This window comes from Macaca thibetana, chromosome 2, assembly GCF_024542745.1.
Source record: "Macaca thibetana thibetana isolate TM-01 chromosome 2, ASM2454274v1, whole genome shotgun sequence".
In the NCBI taxonomy this organism is placed as follows: domain Eukaryota; kingdom Metazoa; phylum Chordata; class Mammalia; order Primates; family Cercopithecidae; genus Macaca; species Macaca thibetana.
Genome location: NC_065579.1, coordinates 154,688,418 through 154,707,120, shown reverse-complemented (window position 1 = coordinate 154,707,120; position 18,703 = coordinate 154,688,418). Strand labels below are relative to the sequence as shown.

General features: G+C 47.9%; 3 protein-coding genes across 9 annotated transcripts in view; 2 read left to right on the top strand and 1 right to left on the bottom strand.

The window, feature by feature from the left end:
- NDUFB4 (NADH:ubiquinone oxidoreductase subunit B4) overlaps window positions 1-18,703 on the top strand; it is an 812,324-nt gene that overhangs the window by 12,734 nt on the left and 780,887 nt on the right. The gene's annotated exons all lie outside the window — the stretch shown is intronic.
- Window positions 1-18,703, bottom strand: part of LOC126949250 (cytochrome c oxidase copper chaperone) — an 846,236-nt gene that overhangs the window by 123,074 nt on the left and 704,459 nt on the right. The gene's annotated exons all lie outside the window — the stretch shown is intronic.
- Window positions 1-18,703, top strand: part of NR1I2 (nuclear receptor subfamily 1 group I member 2) — a 36,835-nt gene that overhangs the window by 14,916 nt on the left and 3,216 nt on the right. For both annotated transcript variants that reach the window (XM_050781895.1, XM_050781896.1), the window contains exons 2-6: window positions 10,732-10,950; window positions 13,538-13,671; window positions 15,008-15,195; window positions 16,152-16,426; window positions 18,453-18,595. In XM_050781895.1, coding sequence (XP_050637852.1) covers window positions 10,919-10,950; window positions 13,538-13,671; window positions 15,008-15,195; window positions 16,152-16,426; window positions 18,453-18,595 — 772 coding nt within the window. In that variant the 5' untranslated portion in view covers window positions 10,732-10,918. The remainder of the gene's footprint in view (window positions 1-10,731; window positions 10,951-13,537; window positions 13,672-15,007; window positions 15,196-16,151; window positions 16,427-18,452; window positions 18,596-18,703) is intronic.

The following is an 18,703-nucleotide window of genomic DNA, read 5'->3' as shown; positions in this document are numbered from 1 at the left end:
TCACCCGTGTTCTCATGCCTAGTGTCTAAATATTTGACTCCAAAGGTCACTAGTGGATCACCTCCCTGCCTCTCACTTTCCCCCAAGGCACAAAGTCTCCTCCCAGCACCTCCCTTTAGTCCTTCCCTTCCTCGTGTCTCTTCTACAGGGAGAGGAACATGCTCAACTTTGTGATTTTTTTCTAGTTTGTAGTTGTGATCTACCCTGTACCACTGAATCATCTCACATGATTTAAACACTCACACAAAGTGTGCCACACTTCACCGCTTAATCCCCTGTTGATCAGAAAACCCCAGGTCCCTGGAACTGAAGCAGGGTCTCATTCAGCCTGACACAACCTGAAATTTCTCCCTGACTTCTTTCCCAGCCCCAAGACAGGGGACTTGCAAGAGTCCCTGTGTTGAGCCTCCTTGGAACTCACTGTCCTCCGTTGATCAAGGCCCACCCAGCAGGTTCTGTCTAGTTCTAATCCTCAAGGCTCCTTTGCATCCCTTCCTTGCTCCGTTGTCCAGCCCTGAGCTCTCTCAAGCCTTGTACTGCTCTCCCCTTTTCCCTTCCCTTCCAACTCTATTCCTCTCCTCTCTACATACTCCTGGGAGCCTTGCTCCTTCTGTAGCAGAAACTTCACACTGATTTTATTTCAAATTCCCCTCCATCACTATCTCCAGTTGCACTGCTCTTCTTAGTTTCTTTCCCTCCACGTTCACACTTGTCTTCTCTGGAGGGCAGGCTCTCCTGGGGGCTTCCCCTGGGCCAGCCTCAGAGTGGCATCTGCTTTTCTGGTTCCTCCCCACCTCCTCTCCCCTCACTTCTTGCCCTGCCAGATCTGTCTATGGCAACAGCCCCTGCAGCAGTGTGCTCTCCTCTTCCTCTTCCTCTTCATGCCCAAGGCCATGTCAGCCTCTCTTAGCAGCTTCCATTTTATTGTAGGGGCACTAAGCATAAAGCAGTTAGTGAGTAAAGCGAGTTAGTTCAACATCAGTGGCAAGGGCTAGGACCTGGCCTCCTGACTATGACAACAAGACAATGCCCACTATATCTCCCTGCCAGGAGCAAAAACCAAAGTCCTCTGACCTCCAGGAGGCTGCCTGCCAGCTGGGTCCTGTGTGGTCACAGTCAGTCATTCCCGTGTTTATGTGTGTGTCGTTCATGGAAGACCTCCCTTCTCCCTTGAATAGGGGATTTGGGGCCTCTTAGCAAATGAAGTAACGGCACAAAGACGTGTGTGTGTATGCGTGTGTGTGTGTGTGTGTGTGTCCCCTTCTCATTCTTATTCTCCACTACCCCCAAACAAACACAGGGGATCTTATACAGAAAATCAGCATTTCGCAGAAAGGAAATGGCCTCGTGAGGAAGCAGCAGGAACAGCCTGTTTATGGGACAGCTCAGTGGGCCAGGCAGGAGGTGTCCCGGCCCTTCCTCTGCATTCACCATACTCCCTTCTTCAAGCTGTTGAAGTGGTGCCCTGGGATGTCAGCCTCCGGGCATTCAGCCATCAGACTCTTACTCTAAAGAGGACAGGGAAAACTGAGGAAATACAGACAATTATAGAGGAGAAAATGAAACTAATTCCAACCCCAAATTCATCACTATTTCAATTCTCTATGTATAGATATCTACACACACAGATACATACATACATCTCTCTAAAATATAGCATGTACAGGACATTATTATTATTGTAGTTTTAAACCTTCAATATTGTTTTATATGCACCCATATATTTACCCTTTTTAGTTCTCCACATTCCCTCCTGAAGTTCCATGCTCCCCACTGGCTTTTGCCAGGATAACTTTCTTTGGTATTACTTGTAACGCAAGTATCTGCTGGCAAAAAAATTCTTCAGTCTTTGTCTGAAAATGTCTTTATTTCACCTTCACAATGGAAGGATAATTAAACTGTTGGTCAAATTCTTGGACAGCAATAAAGATATCAACCCATTGTCTTTTCTGTGTTACAATTTCAGCTGAAAAGTCAACCATTAATCTTATTTTTATTTCTTTGTGGTTAATTTTTTTTTTCTGGGTATTTGTAAGATTAGTTTTCTTGTCATCGATTTCCAACAATTTTATGATGTGTGGGTAGGTGTGTGGGTAGGTATGTGTGTTTTTAATCCTCCTTTCATTACTTTCAAAAACTTCTTGGCAAATGTGTGTTCCCAGATTGCTTCTGTCCCAGTCTTGTGTCTGTAACATATGTTAGGCTATTTCACTGAGTTTCATGTGTCTCTTACACCCTGTTTTTTTCTTAATGCTCTTTATTTTGTTTGTTTCTGTGCTTCGGTTTATATATTTTCTGTTGACCTAATTTTGAATCCACTATCACTGTCTTTTGCTGATTCAATCTGTTGTAAAACATCCAATGAGTTGTCAATTTCAGATATCATACAGTTAATTTCTGGAATATGCAGAAATGTCCAGTTGATAATTTTTAAAAATAGCATTATTGAGAGATAGCTTATGTATCATAAAGTCTAATCATTTAAGTGAACAATTGAATAACTTTTAGTATATTTACACTTGTGCAGCTATCATCAAAATCTAATTCCAGGACATTTCTATGCTCCAAAAAGAAACCTAATGTCCATTTGCAGCCACTCTCTATTCCACTGTCAGCCACAGGCAACCACAAATCTACTTTCTCTATGGATTTTCCTTTCCTGGATGTTTAATATAAGCGGAGCTATACAATATGTGGTCTTTGAGTATACTTCTTTCACTTAGAATAATGTTTTCAAGGTTCATCTGTGCTGTAGCATGTATCCTTCATTCTTTTAAACTACTGAATAGAATTTCATTGTATATTAGTATTCCAGGTGTATTCCACATTTTATTGATCCATGAACCAGTTGATGGCTATGTGGGTTGGGTTTTGGGCTATTATGAATAATGCTGCTATGAACAGTTGTGTACAATTTTTGTGTGTGGGCATAGCTTTTCATTTCTCTTGGGTGGATATGTAGAAGTGGAATTGCTGACTTATGATGAATTTATGTTTAAGTAACTGAGCAATTGTTTTCTTAAATGGCTGCACCATTTTACACTCCTGCTAGCAGTGCATAAGGGCTCAGTTTCTCCACATTATTACTGATTCTTATGTCTTTTTGATTTGTAGCCATTGTTGTGTATTGTAAGAGGTATTTCTTTGTGGTTTCAATTTGCCTTTCTCTAATAACCAATATTCTTGAGTATATTTTCACATGTTTATTGGTCATTTCATAGCTTCTTTGGTGAAATATCTATTTTAATCTTTTGCTCATTTTAAAATTGGGTTATTTGTATTTCTATTATTGAGTTGTAAGAGTTCTTCATATATTCTGAATACAAGTCCCTTATGGGATATGTGATTTTAAAAATAATTTCTGTCTGTGACTTATCTTTCTACTTTCTTAATAGTATAGAAAAGCACAAACATTTTCAATTTCAATGAAGTTCAATTTATCAACTTTTTTGTGCCATATTTTTTCTGATTAAAAAACAAACAAACACAAACAAACAACAAAAAAGACTTTTAAAAGCCAGGAATAGAATAAGTCTTCCTAATGTAATATGACAATCTGTCTTATCAGCCACCAGTAATATGCTTTATAAAGAAAACTAGGCTGGGTATGGTGGTTCACGCCTCTAATCCCAGCACTTTGGGAGGCTGAGGCTCGTGGATCACCTGAGGTCAGGAGTTTGAGACCAGCCTGGCCAACATGGTGAAACACTGTCTCTACTAAAAATACAAAAATTAGCCGGGCGTGGTGGCAGGTGCCTGTAATCCCAGCTACTCGGGAAACTGAGGCAGGAGACTTGCCTGAACCTGGGAGGCAGAGGCCGTGGTGAGCTAAGATTGCACCACTGCACTCCAGCCTAGGTGACGAAACTTTGTCTCAAAATATATATATATATATGTGTGTGTGTGTGTGTGTATAAAATACCTGAAGCCTTCATGCTTTTGGTGTCATATCTAAGAAATCTTTCCTTAACCATAAGGACTTATTCCTATGTTTTCTTCTCAGAGTTTTATAGTTATAGCTCTTACATTTAGGTCTATGATTTTGTAATCCATTTTGAGTAAAATTTTCTGTATGGCACGAGATAAGAGCTTTAATTCATCTTGCATGTGAATATCCAATTTTCCAAGCACCATTTTTTTAGCAAAGTTGGTCTTTCCTCCATTGAATTGCCTTGCATTTTTACCAGAGATCAATTAATGATAACAGTAAGGGTTTATTTCTTGAATCTCAATTCTGATCCATCAATCTCTATATCTGTCTTTATACTAATGCCACATTATCTTGGTTATTTTAGCTTTGTTGTAAGTTTTGAAATCAAAAAGCGTAAGTCCTCCAACTTTGTTCTTCTCTTTCAACATTATTTTGGCTATTATGGGTCTTTTACTTTTTCATAGATCATGGTTCTCCTTTGAAACTTTTCTTGCCTTCATCTCTTTGTCTATATTATCTTCAATTTCCTTTTCATTAATCATATGATTTTTTTTGGTCTTTTTTTTTTTTCCTTTTTCTGGAGAATGGGGTCTTGCTATATTACCCAGGCAGGTCTTGACCTCCTGGGCTCAAGCCCTTCAGAGGGTATGGGACAAGATAACTCTGGATGTGGTCAGAGTGGCAACAAGGTTCCTTGGTCCATTCTTCTATAGCTAGAATTGAAATGGCAAGAAAAGAAGTGAGGGTCTTAGGGAATCACTTCCTGCCTGAGAACAGAAAGCTACATTAAAGGAGTCCCATGGCATGGAGGGACCCTGTCTGGGGTGAACCACCTAGGAAAAAGTTTGCAGGCATGGAAATGAAGAAAGTTTAATGAACAGTTCATTCACTCAAAGACAAACCTTGTGAAGGATGCAGCATAGCACTGAATTAAGAACACAGGTTTTGGAGTCAGACTGACATGGATTGAGATTCTGGCTCCACCTCCTACCAGCTAAATAATGTCAATGAATCGCTCACCTGAAGAGGAGAGGAGCTGTGTGTGCTCAGTGCAGACTTACGGTGCCTTGAGCAAACTGACAAGTTTAGTCATGTAGAAAGACTAAGTTCATTGATTTATTCACTCATTTATTAAATAAATGAATTATATTCTTCCTTTCTGAGAACATAGTCCTTAGCTTTAATATTCACCTTGCATACTGGATTTTACAATCAATTATCTTTGCAAAGGCCTCTCTGAAGAAGTGTTTTACTTTCACTCGGTACAGGAGATGATACTTTCAACCCTCTTCTGATGAGACTTCACCAATTACTAAGCACCCTGAGAAGCAGGTGGAGCCCTCAGAAGCAAAAAGAGCTGTATTCAGTTAAAAGTACACATCTAATTGGTCTCACTAAATTTGCATGAAATAGAGATGTAGCTGGCACACACCAGCCACCCAGTCCATGTCATTTTCCTGCCCAAGGGTGACATTCTGTAAAGGAACAGTGATGGAAGAGTGACACGGGAGCAGGACTGCAGCTGCTGGCTGGCACCCCTTCACCCCAGTTCAGATCTATTTCTAACCCAACTCCAGGGGTTCTGCTTCCATTATTTCTTGCCACATAACAAATCATCCCTAAACTTACTGGATTAAACCCACCACTGTTTCATTTTCTGACATGATTTTCTGTGTTGGCTGGGCTCAGCTGGGGAGTTCTTCTGCACCACAGGACCTTGGCCGACGCTGCAGTCACCTAGAGGCATAACTGGGCTGGGGAGTCCAAGAGGGCTCACCCACACATCTGATGTTTGGTGAGGATGGCCAGGAGGCTAGGGTGGCTGGGCCTGTCTCATTGGTGTGATCTCAGGCCTCTCCCTCTTCACATGAACTCTCTGCATGGTCTCTTTGGGTGGTCACTAAGCAGGGTAGCCAGACTTTGTTACACAGTGGCTTAGGGCTCTCCAAAGACAAAAGTAGAAGCTACCAGGCTTCTTACTGCTTAGGCCCAGAACTGTCTCTTCCCCACATTCTATTAACTAAGCAAGTCACAGACCAGCCTAGACTCACTATAGGAGGGGGCTGCACAAGGGTGTGAATCTTTCAGGGCATGGCTCCTTGGGGACCACCTTGGACAACAGCTGTCATGGGTTCTCTAGCTGGAGTTTCGTAGGCATATGAGAGAAGGAACTACAGAATGTGCCAGAGTCGGCTTGCTTAACACTTGGGCCAAACAAAGTGAAAGTTATACAAATACCGTGGAATGAGATTCTGGCATTAATTCTACTATCTCCTCATTCAGAAATTGGGGAAAGTGTAAATTAGACATGGTTTAAGTAAATGTCCTTTCTGTGGTCCTTTGGTGACATTTCTTTTATCTTCTTGGTCCACGTCACCTGTTGGGCTTCTCCTGTGAATCATGTAGTCGAGTTGTAATTGTCACTTCCATTATGGGGAATAGCATTTATATTTATTGCTGAGAAAGCACCATCTCACCATCTTCAATTGTCCAAAGTTCATAATTGATGTGCAGAATCTTTGCCTACTGTCTCCATTGCCCCCAGGTGCTGCTATCCCTCATGGCTCCTGAATGATGCTGAAAACATAAGGGAGGTTGTTCTCCTCTAATGTAGACTCTGAAATACTATCCTGCTAATAAAATTTCCTCTGCCTGCCTGTGATGCGCTTTGATTTGGGAACACTCTTTGTGAACAGTTAGAGGGTTTTGTAAAGTCCCTGGGTTTTTGTCGTAAGAGTGACTTCCAAGTTATTTGGAATACATAACAGAATATATCTGGTGTATAGTAGATTCTCAACACATGTCTGTTGAGGAATATGATAAATGTCGTGATGATTGTTATGAGGAATAAATGAGTGCCATGTTCTGAATGTTTATGTTTCCCCCAAATTCATATGTTAAAATCCTCATCCCCAGTGTGATGGCTTTAGAAGGTGGGGCCTTTGGGGGGTGACTGGGTCATGAGGGTGGAACCCTCGTGATTGAGTTAGTGTCCTCATGAATGAGACCCCAGAGACGGGGCGTGGTGGCTCATGCCTGTAATCCCAGCACTTTGGGAGGTTGAGGCAGGTGATCACTTGAGCCCAGAAGTTGCAGACAAGCCTGGGCAATATGGGGAAACCCTGTCTCTACTAAAAATGAAAAAAAAAAAAAGTAGCTGGGTATGGTGGCACGCACCTGTGGTCCCAGGAGGCTGAGTTGGGGGATCGCTTGAGTCCAGGAGGTAGAGGCTGCAATAAGCTGAAATCACACCACTGTACTCCAGCCCGGGTGGCAGAGGTTTTTCTTTTCCTTTTTTTCTGTTTCAAAAGAGAGAGAGAGAGAGGCCCTAGAGACCCAAAGAGCTGGCTGGCTAGCCCCTTTCACTATATGAGGACACGGAGAAAGTGCCATAGATGACAGGAAGCAGGCTCTCACAGACATTGAATCTACCAGTGCCTTAATCTTGGACTTCTCAGCCTCCAGAACCATGAGAGATAAATTTCTGTTGTTTATAAGCCACTCAGCTTCTGATATTTTGTTATGGCAACCCGAATACACTAAGACAATGAATGATCTTTCACAAAGGACCTGAAACACTGAGTTTGAATAATCATTAGTTTCCATTTTGGTATCTGTTCCATGCCTTATTCTCTAATACAAAATCTGCCCCAAAATACTAATCCCGAACCTAAGATTGCTGCAGCTATGTGCTGAAACCATCTTTCTCAGTGTGCTTTTTTTTTTTTTTGAGACAAAAGAGTCTCGCTGTGTTGCCCAGGCTGGAGGGCAGTGGCACAATCTTGTCTCACTGCAACCTCTGCCTCCCAGGTTCAAGTGATTCTCATGCCTCAGCCTCCCAAGTAACTGGGATTACAGGCATGCGCCACCACACCCAGCGAATTTTTGTATTTTTGATAGAGATGGGGCTTCTCCATGTTGGCCAGGCTGGTCCTGAATTCCTGGCCTCAAGTGATCTACCCACCTCAGCCTTCCAAAGTGCTGGGATTACAGGCATGAGCCACTACATCCAGACCCACAGTGTCTTTTAATATATTTACATTTAACTAACAACATATTTGTTTGTTTTTTTTTTTTTTGAGACAAAGTTTTGTTCTTATCATCCAGGCTGGAGTGCAATGGCACGATCTCGGCTCACTGCAACCTCCACCTCCTGGGTTCAAGCGATTCTCCTGCCTCAGCCTGCTGAGTAGCTGGGATTATAGGCACCCGCCACCACATCCAGCTAATATTTTGTATTTTTAGTAGAGATGGGGTTTCACCATGTTGGCCAGGCTGGTCTCAAACTCCTAACCTCAGGTGATCCTCCCACCTCGGCTTCCCAAAGTGCTGGGATTACAGGCGTGAGCCACTGCACCCGGCCCCATATTTGGTATTTCTACCACACATCTGTATTTTCTATTTGTCTTACCCTTTCAGTTTCTTAACTCTCTAATTGCCTTCTTTTGAACTTTTTTTCTTCCATTTTTTCCTTTTTATTAGCTTCCAAGTTATGCATTCTATTTTTGGGCTTTTAATGATAACCCTAGCACACTTCACTAATCAAAATCTAAGATTTACCATCTTTTTTTCCCTTCAACAATACAGAACCTTAGTTATTGTGTCCATCCATATTTTAGTCGTATTTTGCTTTTCCTAACTCCCAAGATGTTGTTATTATTGGTTTAAGGAGTCGTTGTTTATTCCGATTTTTATAGTAAATTTTTATTCATTTTTCAAATCTGCTTGGTCAATTTTATGGTCTTTTGTTCTTTATTTATGTCTTCAACCTCTTGTACTGCTTATTTAAACATTTCTGTGTTTGATAATTCAGGGCATCTTCTCATGTCTAATTTTAGAAGGGTTTTTTTTTTTTTTTTTTTTTTTTTTTTTTGCTGATTCTTGCTCATCATGCTGTGCCAGTCTTTTCATTCATGACTTCTGAGTATTTGCTCATATTTCTTTGAAATTATAGGTAATTATTTGTGCCTAGTTAGAAAGTGGAAAGTGAGTTCCTCCAAAAAGGAGGATTTCTGGCCAGACGTGGTGGCTCACACCTGTAATCTCAGCACTTTGGGAGGCTGAGGGGGGTGGATCACTTGAGGTCAGGAGTTTGAGAACAGCCTAACCAACATGGTGAAACTCCATCTCTACTGAAAACACAAAAATTAGCCAGGCATGGTGGTGGGCGCCTGTAGTCCCAGCTACTCAGGAGGCCGAGGCAGCAGAATCGCTTGTACCCTGGAGGCAGAGGTTGCAGTGAGCTTAGATGGAGCCACTGTACTCCAGCCTGGGTGACAGAGCACGACTTGGTGTTAAAAAAAAAAAAGGAGGATTTCCATCTGCTTTTGTGGGTATCTGGGAGAATTCCCAACCCAAATGCACTTTAAATCAACTTTTTGGCTTGAGGTTTTTGTGAACACCTAAAGTATACATTTTGTCTGCAAGCCTACATAAAGTCAGGATCATGATTTGAAAAATCAGGCAGATTTTCCCCTATGCCTGTTCAGTTCAGGTTTCCAGTCAATGTATTTTATTCACAGTGCAATGGAGGGCCAGGGTCAGAGACAGATTAATTCCTTATTTACTCTTACAGGTGAAACCGTCAGATGTCACCTGTCATGACATTAGAAACAGAAATTTATGTGTTAGAATTGTATTAAGTTTCGATTTTGGCTTTAGAAAAAGGATCATCATTTGTGGTGGTGGCTGCGCTTGTCAGTCAGCGCCTAGAGAGACTTTCGGGGATGGTAGTAACAGTATAGTCCCCCATTTCTACTGAGCATTCTCAATGTCTGTTCCAAGTAGAATTCAGGTTATGCTCTCAAGGCGGAAGTTGCCTGGGGAGGACATCTTTGAGTACAGCTCATTTTTTTTTCTTTTTTTCTTTCTTTTAGAGATGAGGTCTCACTTTGTCACCCAGGCTAGAGTGCACTAGAACGATTCTAGCTGGCTGCAGCCTCAAACCCTCAGGCTCAAGAAATCCTCCCACCTCAGCTTCCCAAGTGGCTGGGACTATAGGCTCACGACATCCATCTTGGCTGTTTTTTATATTTTTGGTAAAGACGAGATCTCACTTTGTTGCCCAGGCTGGTCTCAAATGCCTGGGCTCAAGCAATCCTCTTGCCTCAGCCTCCCGAAGCCCTGGAATTACAGGCATCAGCCACCATGCTTAGCCACAGCTCTATTAATAGGCACAAGTTCTTCAATATCCACTTAGACCCCAACTCTGCTGGGACCACAGGCCATTTTTCTTCCCATGTTGTGATCTTGCCTGCCACGCCTCCACTTTTTCCCCATCTGCCTGGCTACTTAGTTGAAAATTCTCCTTCTGCCCAGCCTTTCCAGCTCCTTGAGGGAGCTTAGGCCACACCCCACCTGAGGGACTATCCTCCCTCAATGTCCCAATCCCAGAAATCATCTTGAACAAGTAATCTGTCCATGAGTTGCTCCCCGTTGAGACCTCTGGCCAGGTCGTGGCCTCCTAACCTCAGTCCACTCAGCTGTGGCCTCCATGATCCGACCCAGACAGCCTGCTCTCTTTTCTTCTCATTTCTGCCTCCCTCTTGCCCTTGTCTTTCCCATGCCCTTGTTCACAGGTTCTATTCCAGGGCTCTATTTTTGTGTACAAAACGTCATGATTACAGTTCTCTTTATAACAATTCCAACCCCATTCCCTGCTTTTTTTCCCCATGAGAGGTCAGTTCCTGAGTCCACAGGCCCAAATGTGAGTGATGCATGGAAGGGACAGAGTGTTTCCTCTGAGGCCTCTACACATGCCTGTCCAGTCTTTTCATTCTCTGTGGTTTTCTCATTTCTAGTCCAAGAGGCCCAGAAGCAAACCTGGAGGTGAGACCCAAAGAAGGCTGGAACCATGCTGACTTTGTATACTGTGAGGACACAGAGTCTGTTCCTGGAAAGCCCACTGTCAACGCAGATGAGGAAGTTGGGGGTCCCCAAATCTGCCGTGTATGTGGGGACAAGGCCACTGGTTATCACTTCAATGTCATGACATGTGAAGGATGCAAGGGCTTTTTCAGGTAGAGTTACCCATCAGCCTTCACCCACCTGCCACCACTGACACGCTGGGTCACACCTTACTGGGGTCTGCCACTAACCCACTGGGTAACGTCTCAGGGCCTCAGCTTGACCTGTCCCCCAGGTTCAGTGTGGGCTGGTGGCCCACCCAAAGGCCTTGTAATTAGTCTCAAGGGAGCCATTGATATCCCAGAGGAATCATTCATCTTCAGTCTTCCTGTTCTACCCAGGAAGGGTCTCCTTCCATTAAGATATACCTTGGTTTCTCCATGTGCTCTTGAATAAAATGGAAAATGACTCAGTGAAAGGTAAAGAATTTGAAACTCCCAAATCCAAGTGTTCACATTCGCCTTCTGGGGTGGTTGTTTCCTAAAGAATGGCATAAAATAAATGCTCAGACCATGGGAAGAGAAGCAGACCGAAGGGAGGGGAGGGGTGGGGAGGAGAGAAAGCCATGTGTGAGGAAGCCCTCCAGGGGCACCCTCCGGAGGGCACAGGGTATGCAAGGAGCAGCTCCCATGTCAGGAGCCACATGTGGGACCCTCATGCATTTCCAAGACAGCCTGCCTGATGGCCCTTTGCCGAGTTCTTCCTGGTGGCTGGGCACGCAAATGGAAAAGGGCAGGTTCCAGGGAGAAATGAACATTCGCGTTGCATGAGTTGTAACAGGGGTGAGACACATCAGCAGTGTCAGGCTGGGTTCAGCTACAAGTCGTAGGACCTTTATCGCAAATTGGTTTGGCAATAAGGAAAACGCGTTACCTCTCCTAACAGGAAGTGTGAAGGCCTCCAGGTTGAGTTCAGCAGCTCAGTTCTTTCCATTTTTCTCTTCAGCCATCCCACGCGAGAGCTCTCATTGCAGTCTGGCTCCCCTTATAGGGGCACAGTGCCGGGGCTCAGGCAGGAGTCATCATGTTCAGCAGACGCACAAAAAGGCTCAGCTTTGAGAGTAAGGAAATCTTTCCCAGGAGTCCCCTCACATTGGCTAGAGCCAGGCCCAGCCTATGCCTGAGCTAGTCACTAGCAAAGAGCAGCAGATACGTCCCTGAGCTGGCCACACGCCACGTGACTGCGTGGAAGAGGCTGGATGTCTGCACCAGCTCCAGATGCTGCTGGCACAGAAGAGGCTGCCCAAGGAGTGTCTGTGCATCCTGCCTCAGCATGTGGGAATCTTCTGCTCTCCCTTCCTCGTTTGGGTACTATTCCTGGGACTCTCAGAAAGAGGCAACATGTTGTAGTGGGCAAAAGCTAAATCCAGTATCAGGCAGACCTGGATTCAAATTTCAGCTTGTCGTGTACCCGGAGGACAGCTGGGAATCCATCGTCTCCAAGCCTCAGTCTCCCTCATCTGTGCCAGGCAGATGAGATTATGAATTTCACAGCGTTTGAGAACTAAATTTACAAAACTGCAAAATACCTAGCCTAGCATCTGATACATAGCATACCTTCAATCAGTGTGAGCCCCGGTTTCACCTTTGACCCATTCTCGGTGGACTTTGATGTAGCATCAGGGCTTTCTTACCCAGGCCAGTTGGGAAGGCAAAAGGCAGGGATGGCATCTGTGAAGAACATGACCCTGGGCTGGTCGCTGGTCCGAGGCCCGAGGCCACCAAGCTCAAACCTGCCCCTGCCGGGTCACTGCGGGCTTGGCTCAGCTTCCCAGGCCTGCCCTCAGGGAACTCTGCAGCCCCAGCTGGCTGTTCCATGCTCCTGGGCCAGCCTTCCCTCAGTTTCCACTCCGGACCAGACTCAGAGGCCAGAGCCAAGGGAGAAATTGTTTCTTTCCATCCAGCTGTGGAAATGGGGAAAGTAAAGGTAGGGCTGCAGTGACCGTGTCTTTTGTGGGACAAGGTGATCTTGTACCAGAGTCTCCAAAAGGCATCTGCCCCATTGCCTCTCTGTGCACCGCAGAGAGGGGTGTGCGGGGCCCGTGGGTCGCGCCTGCACGCTCTGCTGTTCCGGGCATTCGACCTCCTTGCCCCCTAGGTCAACGAGGGAAATCCACTCTGCCATGGGGAAGCCGCTGCCCCGTAGGGTAGAAAAGCTTCCCCATAGTTCACCCCTTCCTCCCTGGCCGCCCAGTCTGGAAGGGGAGCTGGGGAAGGCGGCAGGGGGCTTCTGTGGTTTCTTACCCTCCTGGGGTCATTTTTCCTCGGCTTCCTCCTTTAAGGAGGGGAAATCGAGGAAGAGGCCCATCTCCATGGAAACTTTCTGGTAACAAGGGTGTGAAAGAGGAGGGGACAGGTGTTTCAGGAGGAAGGGAAGGCGCTGAAGGTGGGCCTGGAGCGGAGGTGTCCCAGAAAGTGGTTCTGAGGCTGCAGGCCCGGCGAAAAGCACGTGTCCCATTTCCTGCGGGAATGGCCAGAAAAGATTTCCTCCCCGGCTTCTGCCCCCTCTAGCCGAGTCCTGGACCTCTAGGGACGCCCACCTACACCCTTCCCATAAAATCTGACCCAGCTGGGACGCAAAGGCTAGTGTCCCCCTCCCCGAGTTGGTAGGGGCTGGGGAGGAAGGTGGTGTAGCCCGGAGCCCCAGGCGGAGGGCCCGGGCACCCGTGCATCCTCCCTTCTGCTTCCTGTTCTCTCACAGGAGGGCCATGAAACGCAACGCCCGCCTTAGGTGCCCCTTCCGGAAGGGCGCCTGCGAGATCACCCGGAAGACCCGGCGACAGTGCCAGGCCTGCCGGCTGCGCAAGTGCCTGGAGAGCGGCATGAAGAAGGAGAGTGAGCAGTGGGCGAGCGGGCGGGCCGGGACCGGGGTGCACGGCTCTGTGTAGAGACGTGCTGTGGGTGCGTGCATGCGAGTGTGGAGATGCGCGGCGAGTGTGGGCGTGAACACACGTGCACATGCGAGCTGGTGTCAGTGTGCAACAGGCAGCCACCTGGGGGAGCGCTTGCAGCCGGCCCGCTGGGTGATGGAGGGAGTCTGTAATCTCCGTCCTGGGATGTGTGCTGGGCAACCCTGCCAGGGCGTGCCCTCTGTCTCCCTTCAGTTGCTCCTACATGATTCTTTTTGTCCCCTTCATAATTGTTGTAATGGTTTGAAACCACATTTGGGGGTAGGGGTGTGAATCTGGGGGAGGGAAGCAGGAGCCACGTGGGTGACAGGACCCCCGCTTTATAGCTACTAGCGCCCACCATCCGCACCAGACCTGGATCTTCACAGGGGAACTGTTAGCAGACAGGTGACAGGAGGTGTTCTCACTCTACCTATTTAACTTTGATATATTTGTGCTCCTAGGTCACTCTGAGATTAAGGCTCATGCAGAAAAGGCTAGATGCTTTTAGCGCATTTTTGTCTCCATGGAACACAAGGGGACCCAAAGCTGCTTCTTTCAGTTCTCTAGGCTGCTGGCAGGTGTTCTTGATCTCTCCCCACCAAGGACCTCATAGCTTTGCTCTACACGCATGAGTGGGCTCCCAAAATCCACAGAAGACCTAAGGCTCCGGGCTATATATAAAGTGTCTGGAGTTGCTATTTCTTGCTAAGCTGTAGCCCAGCTCTCTGGGGTCTTGGAGACCCAGACACCTCTGAAGAGTCTTGGTATATAATTCATCCGAAAAATGATAACAGTAGATGCCATTTACTGAACATGTCTTATGTACCAGGAACTATATTAGGCACCCTACATGCAAGGTCTCATTTAATAGCAGTGCAAGGTAAACACGGTTTCTCTGGATTACAAAGAAAAAACCTGAAGGCAGGAGAGGTTAAGGAGGTTGCTTGGGGTCACAGGTAGTAAGTGGCAAAGTTTTCACTCAAGCCTAGCGCCTTTGGATTCTGAAGCCCTTGCTCTTGCCAGGGCCCCACAGTGTCCTCACAAACTCCACTGCAGAGGGCGATACCCCAGCCGCACCTCACCTCTGTCCTCACCCAGGTGTTACTCCAGAGGAGCCCACAGGCCTCTTGAGTCCAGACAGGGGAGAATCGCTTGTCACCATTACTTTCCCTTTTACCCAATGCCTTCTGCTGCCTTGAGAGGGTTACGCAGCAGATCCCTGGGGGGCTGGAGGCTGACCAGGGGCATGTGTGCCTGAGCCAGCCTCGCTGTCCCTGCAGTGATCATGTCCGACGCGGCCGTAGAGGAGAGGCGGGCCTTGATCAAGAGGAAGAAAAGAGAACGGATCGGGACTCAGCCACCCGGAGTGCAGGAGCTGACGGAGGAGCAGCGGATGATGATCAGGGAGCTGATGGACGCTCAGATGAAAACCTTTGACACTACCTTCTCCCATTTCAAGAATTTCCGGGTAGGAGGAACTGCACAGTGACTGAGGTGTCACCGCCATCTTCATTCTCACATAGAAACAGGTTCCCCAAGGATAAGAAACTTGTACGAGGTCACAGCTAATCAGTGGTGGAGGGTAGATTTGCAGAGCTGGCCCTGTGTCTGTGCGAGCTCCTCAAAGCTTTAGTCTCATTCCCAAAGGCTCTCCAAGTGTGGTCCCTGGGTCAGCAGCATCAGCATGCAGATTTTCAGGTCGCCCCAGACCAACTGAATCAGAAGCTCCAGGGAGGGGCAGGATCCCCGGGTGATTCTGTTGCAGGTTCAGGTTTGAAAATCGCTGCTCTCTCATTTAAAGCAGGTAGGAACTGGGTCTGAGCAGTAAGTGGAGGGAAAGCTAGGCAGTCCCCCAGTGTGACTGGCATTCAGGGCTTTATGAGGACAGGGTCAGGACCTGTCGAGGGGTGTGACTTTCGTGAACCGGTGTTTCTTGATCCCAGGCACATTAGCCATGTCTGTGCTCCAAGTGCCCTCCTTCCCCTTTGCACTGATAGATATCTCAGGTGGCCCTTCCCAGCTCAAAGAACTGGATGAGCCCAGTGACCTCGGATCTGCTCTTCCCATCCATAGCGCCCTAAACCTTCTGAGTCTCCTGAGCCCAACATCTGGAATGCTTGGGATGACACACCATGGTTGGAGTCCCCCTTGCCCTCCATTTTAACCAAGCAGGGATGTGTGTGACCATTGATTCATAGATCCCCAAAGCACCTTCATCTGGTAGAGGACACCAGAGAGAAGAAACAAAGGCTGTGTGTCTGATGTGTGAGGACACATGCGTGCATGTGGGTGTGAATGCCTGCATTTGCGCATCCTCTCGGGCTGCAGCTGTGGCTGTGCACGTTTGGCTGGGGCCTGAGTTGGGACCTGTCTATGAAAACACGTGCTGTCTCTCCCCTCTCCGCCTCCTGGCATGTGTCCTAGCTGCCAGGGGTGCTTAGCAGTGGCTGTGAGATGCCAGAGTCTCTGCAGGCCCCATCGAGGGAAGAAGCTGCCAAGTGGAGCCAGGTCAGGAAAGATCTGTGGTCTGTGAAGGTCTCCGTGCAGCTGCGGGGGGAGGACGGCAGTGTCTGGAACTACAAACCCCCAGCCGACAATGGCGGGAAAGAGATCTTCTCCCTGCTGCCCCACATGGCTGACATGTCAACCTACATGTTCAAAGGCATCATCAACTTTGCCAAAGTCATCTCCTACTTCAGGTAGGACATGGAGACTGGGTGGTCGGGTGTGGAAAGGAACTGGAAGTAGCCAGGAGGTTCAAAGGACCTGGGGTAGATCCTGAATTTGGGAGATATTGGTGGCAGAAGACCCTCCTTTCCTGTGCCCTGCCCCCCAGGGCAGCCAGTGCTGCGGGGACGTAGAGGCCTCGCTGTGTGGCTGGTTAGCTTTGTGGCTGTGGGCCTGCCAGTGTCTCTGCCTATGCACCTGCCCAATGGAAGCTAACAGTGCTTCCCCTGCAGGGCTGTTCTGTGAAATAAGAACACATCTGAAGAGCCCCCAGCACAGAGTGGGCATTCAGATAGCCTTTCCTACTCTCCCTTAAAGGGGCAGGAATCACATGTTGACAGTTCCAGACCAAAGAATGAGAGAAATAGACAAGATAAGACTGCGAAGGCCGTGGGGAGGGTGGGTGGTCCTCAGAACTCAAGGGTCAGGTCTCCCCAGAGCTAGATATGGAGGCAACAACCACGGGGCAACTGGGGTTAGTGGGAGACATGGGAACTTCCTGGGGTGGCAGGAACCACAGCCCCAGAATATGTCTGCAATCTTAGGGTTAGGGATGGTGCCAGGTGTATCTGTCCTTGGGTAGGCCACCTTGCCCTGCCAAGCCTGGTCAAGCGGGGCTGAAACACACCCGCCAGAAGCTCCTGGTGTCTTCAGCAGGTTGAGGGTAGGTTATGGTCTGGGAGCCCAGAGGTGCTTCTCTGGCCCTGTAGGAGTCATGCATGACTTATTTAACGGGGTGATGCTGACAGCAGGTTTGGAATGGGGTTCAGATGGTGGCAAATTAGCTTAAAGGGGCAGGGAGAGAAGCCTACTTATAAATGTGGACATTGGAAGATCTTGGTGAAATCCAGTGACTGACAATTTAACACCAGGGCTCCCCACTTGCTATTTCTCATGGCCACCAATGTTGAGCACAGTGACCCAGGTGTCACTGCCATCTTCATTCTCAGATAGAAACTGAGGTTCCCCGAGGATAAGAAACTTGTACAAGGTCACAGCTAATCCATGGTGGAGGGTAGATTTGGAAGTACCAAAGCCAGCTCGATGCCGGGTCCTAAGCCAGGCAATGGGGAGGCACAGAAGAACAAGATCAATTCCGTGGCATTTGTAGCTCAGTGTTACGGATCTAAAAGAAGGATGGGTGCCAGTAGCTCAGGGCCGGAATTCCCAAAGAGGCCAAGGCCAGAGGTAGTGTTTCCTCACAACCCAGAGTAAGCAGCCTCCCTCTCAGGCTGTGACGCTTCTTTCTTGTAAGGAATGCCTCCTTACTGGGGAGGTGGGGGTCCCTCCCAGGTTGGGAGGGAGTGGTCCCTGCAGGACCAGAAGGGTATCCGTGTAACCATAATCTCAGAGGCTTGTTAAGCCACCTCCATGGTGAGGCCTGTGCTCCGGTGATAGGACTGGGGCTGCAGGCATCTGGGCTGCAGGGAAACAGTAGAAATACGTGTGTGCACCTTAAACCCAACACTGACCGCAGGAAGCAAACATCCCCACTGCTGGAGCTCAGGCCAAAAGGGCGGCACTTGCACTCTGGAGAGGGGAGACTGCATTCTGGAAAGACTTCTGAGAGGAGCAAAGACATAGCTTGGCTTGAGGGGCTAGCAGGATCTACTAAAGGGGCAGTCATTCCAAGGGGGGAAACTGAGGCAGAAAGGAGGCGGCCAGGGACTAGAAGCCAAAGCACTGGGTGTAGGTCAGGAGTTGTATAGGAGTTGAAGGAGATAGGGCCAGGCTGTAAGGGACCTGGATGCCAAGCTCAGTGGGTGGAGTTCCCAGAGGTAGCAGGGGAGGAGAAGATGCTGGGGGACACAGCTGTCTGCTGGGTTGTGAGGGGAGAGATGAGAGGCAGCCAGACAGCAGCCGCAGTCATCCTCAGGGAAAGGAGCCATTCTCCCTCTTCCTCTCGCCCCCAACTTCCGGATTATGGGATGGCAGCTGGGGCCGGCCTGTGGGCCGCCTCCCAGGGAGCTGTCCTCCCCTCCCCATCCTTGCTGCCAGGGACCTGCCCATCGAGGACCAGATCTCCCTACTGAAGGGGGCCACTTTTGAGCTGTGCCAGCTGAGATTCAACACAGTATTCAATGCGGAGACTGGAACTTGGGAGTGTGGCCGGCTGTCCTACTGCTTGGAAGACCCTGCAGGTGCCCGAGAGAGCCTGCCTGCCCTGGCAGAGGGAGGGAAACACTGCAGTTGTGGGAGGAAGGGAGCTACGCCAGGATATGCAGGTTCTGGGAGGGCAGGGCAGGAAG